Source organism: Xiphophorus couchianus, chromosome 6 (genome assembly GCF_001444195.1).
Source record: "Xiphophorus couchianus chromosome 6, X_couchianus-1.0, whole genome shotgun sequence".
Lineage (NCBI taxonomy): Eukaryota > Metazoa > Chordata > Actinopteri > Cyprinodontiformes > Poeciliidae > Xiphophorus > Xiphophorus couchianus.
This window is the reverse complement of record NC_040233.1, coordinates 1,833,963-1,843,469: the sequence shown is the minus strand read 5'-3', so window position 1 is coordinate 1,843,469 and position 9,507 is coordinate 1,833,963. Positions and strand designations below refer to the sequence as shown.

Here is a 9,507-nt window from a genome sequence, read left to right as displayed (position 1 = left end):
CTGCATGAGAATTAATTCTGGCTTATTTGATGTCTATACAATAAAAGTCGCATGTTCCTGTTATAAACTACCTGCTTTTTTTTATCATTGGAGAGTGCAGATAGATTGAATCACACAATCATACAATAATCTCAAATACTAGAGCTAAAGACATTCTTTTGTTCAATTTTTTTCTTACAGTGATAATGAAAAACAAAATCCTGCTTTATCTTTTGCTTTCTTTTGCAACTTTTTAGCAAACACCTGAAGTGTTTGTGTCCAAAATGATTCATATTTAAAACTCTGCAATTTTATGCATCTTAAACCCCCCCACAAAAAAACAAGTTCAAACAGAGAAAAGTTCTGCTCATATCACCGCCATGTTCTTTAGGTTACTTCCAGTGTTGTTTCTGCTGGGGTTGTAGCCCAAAATGTCCAGCTTAGTTTCTTCAGACATAACTCCTGAAGGTTTGGAAGATTCTGGTCAGACATGGACTATACAACAAACTCTTGTCACATGTAGAACACAACTTATTTGTAAGAAATTACTCTTGATTATTGTGGTCCTATTTTCCCAAATTATTGTTTCCTGCTGCTATCAGAGATTTAAATGCATTGCAGCCATGTTGGATTTCCATGTCTCCAACTTTCTTACTTGGAATTCAGGCTTCAGTTATTATTTTTTCCCCATTCTGAAATTGGAAATGTTGAGGTAGAAGAAAAAACTGAAGACATTATTAAACTACATCCTCCAACCAAACTTGCGTGCCAAAATGCTTTTTTTTGTTTTGTTTTTATGACAAAATAGAAGAAAATCACAAAGTTCAAGTCTTAATGTATTTTTATTCTTTAAAATGTTTGTCAGTTAATATTTTAACCAACAGAGGGCAGTTGTTTTGCAGAATAAAATTTACCAGGTTTGGGGTCAAAGTTAAATTCGGATATATTTGATATAGACAGACACTTTTTGTAATTTGTAAAAGTTAGCCTTTTTTCACTTAAATCTTCTTAGCATCGAAGTTGTTTGGTACAATACAGTTTTTGTCTCTCAGCTGTTCTCTTGTGTTTTTCATAGACAGTAGCACCTTTCATATAAAGACAGACCCTTTTATGTTACGGATCTACAATGGTTTATAAATAAATGTAAACATTAGTCCGACTACATTACTGCAATAAAAATGTTGAATTTTAAATTTACATAATTATTCTGCGTCAGTGACGTGCGATCAGGGGAGGCAAGTGAGGCAGAGCCTCACCTGTCTAAGGGAGCATGCTCCTGTCTGTACGTCGCCAATAAAATGGTTAAAAAACATTTAATATATGAACCTGTTTTCCACAATTTAGCTTATGTATATAATGTACAATGTTTTTTGTCGCAAACTGTGTGTGTAACGTGTTTCGTGTGCTGAGGAGCGATCAGAAACGGCAGAGAACAGATTAGAGGTGAGGCAGGGAGTTCTCTTGCCTCATGGCAGGGGGCGCTCATGATCCCAGACATTGTGACTCCACAACTGCAGAGTAACAGCGAGCTAGCCATACAGTAAAGTGCAGCGATATATTTATAGTTTTCTCCTCGTACAGCAATCACTTATTAATAATCGCAAAATAAACATTAAGCCTAAAACCATATTACTGCAACAAACTGAATGTCCTGCTCTTTGTGTGGGAAATATTGCAGTGTTTTTTTTAGGGGCGGGGGATTGTCAGTTGCTATGGAAACGAGTCTGTGTGTAGCCTGGCCAATGAAAAGAGCGAGAAAGACGTGGTTTTGAGTTGCACTTAAACGGGTTTTCCCTTTGCTGTGGAGTACAGCACGAAATTAATAACACCTAAATTTCCTAGTTTCATTGAGTTAACGGAATTATTATACCACGGCAGCGCGGCTATGGATGGCATGTAAAAGATTTGTCATTTTGGCGTTGTCCGCACGCGCTAAATTTCCTTATGTAAACATGTAGGTGGTTTACATATGTATATCTGTATATGATTAAGACAGTACCTCACGCAGATGTTCTGCGTTTATAAACGGAAAAAAGATTTTAATTTTTTTTAATTTATTTTTTGGCCCATGCAGCAAAAACAAGAAGTCATCCATCGTAACTGTAAACAACTCTCCCCTTACTGACTCACACGACGCTTGAAGTTAAATAATGTAGTGAATTTAATAAAAATGTACTGGTCCAGTACACATGTATACAGACGTTCTCAGTTCATACACATTCATAAAAGTATGGCGACTGAAGAGCTGAGCAGCAAACCCTACAATGATTACTGACAACATATTCAGCAAGACACAAGACAAGATAGGGCTTCTTTTTACCAAGTAAAGAAGGCGGAAATAAGACTAAATGTTTCAGTAAATAAAATATAGTTATTATTATTAAGTGCTTGTAAACAGGTAAGATATTCTATTACATTGTAGATGAGAGCACTTGGTGAGACCCTGGGCTCTGTTTGTTCCGCTCCGGTGCAGCGGACAGAGGTGGACAGCTACACGGCTTGGTAAACAGTCGGTTCCTATTGAATCCAGGCAGTCTGGGATCCACACCTGCTTCGTTTCCAGGTGATAGTTCATGTCGGTCGCTGTGCAAGTTTGGTTTGTCAAGATCTGTGGGCATGCGCAATAACGGCCTCACCTTAAGTCTGTGGTAAGATCCGTAGTTACAGGAATTTAATGTTGATTATTATAGGAGAGCATCCAGTTCCCCGTAGGAAAGCGTCAGTATGCCTGCACCTGGTTTGGTAAAAGCTGGCATCCGCTGCTGACATGGCTCATCACCTTCTGCTTCAGCTGGGCCACTTGCTCCCTCAGCACACTGGCAGTGGAGGCCAGCTCGGTGTTCTGCGTCTTCAGGGTTTTGACCTTCTCCTCCAGCCGGGAGATCCTCTCCAGCTTCCTCTTGCGACACTTCGAGGCGGCTATCCGGTTCCGCAGCTTTTTCCGCTCCGCCTTGATGCGCTCCTGGTTGTCCATGTCGATGGGAGACAGTGGAGGGCTGTCCCCGCAGCTCTGCATGTCCGGGACCGTCTGCGGCTCGTCCTTCATCGCGCTGACGGACTGCTGGAGCCGTGACAGCGCCGCCGCAGCGGCCGCCTGCTGCTGCGCGCTGGCCGCGTGGGTAGGCGGTGGCGGGAAGGAGATGGTGTCCGTGGAGTAGTTAATGGCGGCGGCGCCCAGCGGAGCAGCGGCGTAGCCGTTCAGGGTGGTGTAGACGGGGAGGTCCGACGGCTGGAGCCCCGTGGATCCGGCGGTGCTGGGGGATCCGAGGAGCTCCAGCCGGTCCACGGACACACACCCTGCGTCGCTCAGCTGGTTCTGCTTGTGAAGGTCCTCAAGCGCCTTGACAAAGCCTTCCGCGAATTCCTGCTCCTCACTGGCCGACTTCGGAAACATGAACTGAGTGTTCGGGTGAGACTGGATAATAAGACGCTCCAGGTCCGGAGAGGCTAGTTTTAGGAGTCCCAAATCCTGCGAGTTTATAATTCCACCCGTGTCCCGGAGCGGGTTCGGTTTCAGTTCTGAGTTCTGATCCTCCTGGTTCAGGCTGATCTCCTTCTTCATCATCGTGCTCTAGATGCTGTTCACCACGGAGACCGGGTAGAGAGTTGTTTCCATTCTACACCCTCACATGAGGTACGAGTCGTTTCAATACAGACAGAAGGGGGAAAAAAGTCGATCGGGACACTTTCTCCGTGTCCTCTGTGTGCGCAGTCTCTATGTCAGCCCAGAACTTCAGGTGGTGCGCCTCCTGATGTGTCTCCTCTGCGCGCCTATGACATTGTCTTTTCCCGATGGCACGTCTGCTATGCGCAGCGCCAGACCTTGCTTGCGTTCTACCCCCAAAAATTCCATTATGTCACTCCAGAGCGCAGAGATTGGCCCAAAATGATCTTGGTTTCCGGTTCAATTTGAATAAGGGGGCCGAACCGGTTTTTATCGCCATGGAGACCTTGGGTAAACTACAAACAGTGCAATGCATTGTGGTTTGATGTCATATCATAAAAAAAAACGCAGGTTGGCCAGAGGAGAACTGGGCGGGGAAGGTGTAAGAGGCATAGCAAAGAGAGCAGGCTCCAGTGTTCCTTTAACTCAACTTAACACAGTAGAATAGAATAGAATAGAATAGGAACAAAATGGACATCTGTTTCTGTTGTCTTTTACTAAAAAAGCAGGACTTAATGTGCCAGACCGCATATAGAACCTTCTCACCTTTTGCTTCCTCTGGAAACACCAAGTACTCACATTCAACATTCATACAAATTAGTCCAAAGAGAGATCAAAATGAAGGTGGTTCTAAAACTTCAAGTGGGTATGAAGCTAAAAGGGGAAGGAAACTTTGACTGCGAGATGAGGAAAGCAGTCAATGGAAAGGCGACTGCACTGCCATGAGCCACAAACACCCTGTGATTTCAGTCTGCAGGGTAATGTGTTTCACAATTGTTTTGCAATTTATAAATGTCTGTAGCTTCATAAAGGAAACAAAACGGTTTTAACTATTCAACTTAAAAACATTCATATGTCACACAGAAAAAAAACAATAAAAGTGATTAAGTGGGTAAATATTGGCAAAAGAAAATCAACTGTTCCACAGTTACCAGTAAGGTAAGCATCAGCAGTGTTTACTGAGAACTAAATGCTGTCTGTGGTGGATGTTCCTACCACCACCACATCGTGTTAGCATTTATTTTTTCTTTATATTAGTTACAGCTTATAGGATGCTCAAGTTAAATTTTTCATTTAGACATATATTTTCTAATGGGTGCACACTTTAGTTAATGTCTGTGAATGGTTTACTTACACTTGTTCTTTTGTTTGAGGTGCTGCAACTACAGACCACCTGGAGCATACCATGTGTTTTTTAAAAGACTGAAGGGAGGGAGACTTTGTTGTTTCAAGTTGATTTTAATTAGTTAATTTTGTCAGTTAAATATTCACTTATTATTGTTTAACAATTAAGTTAAAGTTAATTGTGCTTTGTTTCATAGGATGCTTTAGTTAATTTTGTATTTGTATGTTCTTTTGTTATGTTGTGCCTCCCTCATGTGGTAGATTTAGGTTGCTCCACCCCTATTTAAGCAGTCTTTTGTTCTGTTTGCAGGTCAGTTTTGTTTGTGTTCAGTTGACCTCAGTTAATTTGGGTCCAAATTTCTTACTTATCCTTTGACTTATTCTTGCATTAAATATTTATGCTTTGCTAACTATTTTTGGAAGAATTAAATGTAAACCTTTTCTACTTTGAACACTTTTTTTGTCCTCGTTTGAGTCTGGTCCCTCACACTGTAAGTTTCAAATAATCTGGTTCTACAATGAGAAGGATTCTTAAAAAATGAGGACAATATGAACACATATGGCTTGGTAGGAAGGACCACGTGAGCTGCCAGAACTCTTGGGCTTGCAACTGCCTTGCTTTCTTTCGTTCAATTCTGATACTAGCGCAATATTCACTGCTAGTGAATTTTACATGAAACAGACCACATAAAATACAGCAATCAGGTTGCTTATTATTATTTTTTTATTATTAGTGTTAGCTTATTGAAATGTCTCTCCCCACCATCAACAGTCACAGGCAACTTGCAAAATATATATGAAGCAATCCACACTTCTAAAAATCTCCTCCAACTCCTCCCTGAGCTGCTACTGCTGTCTAAAGAAATGCAACATTCTGACCAAAAACAACCAATCAGAACCAGGAGAACAGTGTTAGCGCTGTCAATCAACCTCATTCACTTACTTCTAGAGGGGCTAATGGAAGATTTTATGAAGATTGTTTGAATTTCTGTGAGTAATAAATACATATGTTTTGTTGTGTAATTGTAAAGAGAGTGGAGAGACGGGAAAAATCCCTGGTATGATACTAACTAGATTGTCACTGAAACATAGAGTTGCTCACCTTTTTCACTGGGACAGGGGGGAGGGATTATGCTGGTATCGGAGTTAGAGCTGCTGCTGACTGACTTGTCTGTTGTTAAGTGTGGTAAGAGGTACAGGAACATATTAAATATATGAATATAATGTTAAATTCTTTCCTTAAATGCTAGTAAAACGGAGGCAAACAGTAGTTTTTAGCTAAGCTAAATATGTAAATGGTTGATAATTTCATAGTCTACTCACCTCTCTTGGAGAAAAACTGGGTTATAAATTGACACTCTTGTCTTTCTCTCTCTCTCTCAACGGTCACTTTACCCAAGCCAGATTGCAAATAATAAGTCAAGGATATGTGGAACCAGTGAACTGTCAACCATCAATAAATTTTATAATAATAATAATAATAAGACAAGCACACTATTATAATTTTTGCAGTGGCATTATTGGGCCATCACGTTTGCATTGAGCACAAAGCTAAAACAAACAACTGCTAAATTTACTTTGTTTGATGCGTGGTACTCCTGTAAGTTCCACAGGACTGTTTGCCGGGAAAATGAGCAAACAGCTGAATCTTTCTTAAATATGAGCAATGTGTAGGAGCCTTCTTTCAGCTCACTGATCTGCTCTACTCTCTGTTCAGAAAATACTACAGCACTTCTTGTGGCCTAGTTTAAATTTGCTACTCCTGCATAATAACATGAAGGAGCATTTCATGCTTTGAACTTTACCTCAGATAGACTTGATGTGATTTTAAAATGCAATAAAGGCCAGGAGAATGTGTAAGAACTCTGTTTAAATCACATTTCTGGTGGAAACTGCAGGAGATTATTAGTATTATTCCACCCGTACAAGGTGAGGAGGTCAGCAGAATGTCTACATCGGCAGAATGGAGTAGAGAGGGCATCATTAGTTTCCATGGAAACAGTGACAGATTTAGTGATGCAAAAGAGCTAGATGTAAAAGGGTGGAAGGATTGAGGCAGACCAAAAAAGCTTTATCTCAGCGAGAGTGAAAAAGTGATAATATGTGAATTTTCAGCAATGCGTTCAATTTTCAGCCTTATTAGCTTTCGAACAGCATAGAAATGCTGAAATGCAGTAGTTCTGGTGGTTTGAAGCTGGAACCAAGTCTAAATTTTGAGTTTCATAGGCTTTAGACTTGGTTCCAGCTTCAAACCACCAGAACTACTGCAACTCAGCACGTCTATGCTGTTCCAAACCTAATGAGGCTGAAAATTGAACGCAGTGCTGAAAATTCATATATTGTCACTTTTTCACTTCTCTCGCTGAGAAAACGCTTTTTTGGTCTCTAACATTGAAAACTCATGAAACTCACAATTTGGACTTGGTTCCAGCTTCAAACCACCAGAACTACTGCATCTCAGCATTTCTATGCTGTTCCAAAGTTTATAAGGCTGAAAATTGAACGCAGTGCTGAAAATTCACATATTGTCACTTTTTTATGTCGCACGCCGAGAAAACGCTTTTTTGGTCTCTAACATTCAAAACTCATGAAACTCAAAATTTAGACTTTGTTCCAGCTTCAAACCATCAGAACTACTGCATCTCAGCATTTCTATGCTTTTCCAAAGTTTATAAGACTGAAAATTGAACGCAGTGCTGAAAATTCACATATGGTCACTTTTTCACTTCTCTCGCTGAGATAATGCTTTTTTGGTATCTGACATTCAAAACTCATGAAACTCAAAATTTAGACATTGTTCCACCTTCAAACCACCAGAACTACTGCATCTTAGCATTTCTATGCTGTTCTAAAGTTTATAAGGTTGAAAATTGATCGCAGTGCTGAAATTTCACATATTGTCACTTTTTCACTTCTCTTGCTGAGATAACGGTTTTTTGGTCTCTAACATTCAAAACTCATGAAACTCAAAATTTGGACTTGGTTCCAGCTTCAAACCACCAGAACTACTGCATCTCAGCATTTCTATGCTGTTCCAAAGCTTATAAGGCTGAAAATTGAACGCAGTGCTGAAAATTCACATAGTGTCACTTTTTCACTTCTCTCGCTGAGATAACGCTTTTATGGTCTCTAACATTCAAAACTCATGAAACTCAATATTTAGACTTTGTTCCAGCTTCAAACCACCAGAACTACTGCATCTCAGCATTTCTATGCTGTTCCAAAGCTTATAAGACTCAAAATTGAACGCAGTGCTGAAAATTCACATATTGTCACTTTTTTATGTCTCTCGCCGAGAAAATGCTTTTTTGGTCTCTAACATTCAAAACTCATGAAACTCAAAATTTAGACTTTGTTCCAGCTTCAAACCACCAGAACTACTGCATCTCAGAATTTCTATGCTGTTCCAAAGTTTATAAGGTTGAAAATTGATCGCAGCGCTGAAAATTCACATATTGTCACTTTTTCACTTCTCTTGCTGAGATAACGCTTTTTTGGTCTCTAACATTCAAAACTCATGAAACTCAAAATTTGGACTTGGTTCCAGCTTCAAACCACCAGAACTACTGCATCTCAGCATTTCTATGCTGTTCCAAAGCTTATAAGGCTGAAAAGTGAACGCAGTGCTGAAAATTCACATATTGTCACTTTTTCACTTCTCTCGCTGAGATAACGCTTTTTTGGTATCTAACATTCAAAACTCATGAAACTCAAAATTTAGACTTTGTTCTAGCTTCAAACCACCAGAACTACTGCATCTCAGCATTTCTATGCTGTTCCAAAGCTTATAAGGCTGAAAAGTGAACGCAGTGCTGAAAATTCACATATTGTCACTTTTTTATGTCTCTCGCCGAGAAAACGCGTTTTTGGTCTCTAACATTCAAAACTCATGAAACTCAAAATTTAGACTTTGTTCCAGCTTCAAACCATCAGAACTACTGCATCTCAGCATTTCTATGCTTTTCCAAAGTTTATAAGACTGAAAATTGAACGCAGTGCTGAAAATTCACATATGGTCACTTTTTCACTTCTCTCGCTGAGATAACGCTTTTTTGGTATCTGACATTCAAAACTCATGAAACTCAAAATTTAGACTTTGTTCCACCTTCAAACCACCAGAACTACTGCATCTTAGCATTTCTATGCTGTTCTAAAGTTTATAAGGTTGAAAATTGATCGCAGTGCTGAAATTTCACATATTGTCACTTTTTCACTTCTCTTGCTGAGATAACGGTTTTTTGGTCTCTAACATTCAAAACTCATGAAACTCAAAATTTGGACTTGGTTCCAGCTTCAAACCACCAGAATTACTGCATCTCAGCATTTCTATGCTGTTCCAAAGTTTATAAGGTTGAAAATTGAACGCAGCGCTGAAAATTCACATATTGTCACTTTTTCACTTCTCTCGCTGAGATAACGCTTTTATGGTCTCTAACATTCAAAACTCATGAAACTCAAAATTTGGACTTGATTCCAGCTTCAAACCACCAGAACTACTGCATCTTAGCATTTCTATGCTGTTCTAAAGTTTATAAGGTTGAAAATTGATCGCAGTGCTGAAATTTCACATATTGTCACTTTTTCACTTCTCTTGCTGAGATAACGGTTTTTTGGTCTCTAACATTCAGAACTCATGAAACTCAAAATTTGGACTTGGTTCCAGCTTCAAACCACCAGAACTACTGCATCTCAGCATTTCTATGCTGTTCCAAAGCTTATAAGGCTGAAAATTGAACGCA

At 39.8% G+C, this 9,507-nt stretch overlaps 1 protein-coding gene across 1 annotated transcript; it reads right to left on the bottom strand.

Moving 5' to 3' along the window:
- Positions 1–2,122: 2,122 nt before the first annotated feature.
- Positions 2,123–4,463, bottom strand: LOC114146994 (transcription factor jun-D-like). The gene has a single exon (XM_028021501.1). It carries the CDS (start codon positions 3,542–3,544, stop codon positions 2,699–2,701), a length of 846 nt encoding a protein of 281 aa, XP_027877302.1. The 5' UTR covers positions 3,545–4,463; the 3' UTR covers positions 2,123–2,698.
- Positions 4,464–9,507: the final 5,044 nt, after the last annotated feature.

What these genes read in the sequence shown, in the direction of transcription:
- LOC114146994 (XM_028021501.1), bottom strand. Translation starts at nt 3,544, where the DNA reads ATGATGAAGAAGGAGATCAGCCTGAACCAGGAGGATCAGAACTCAGAA.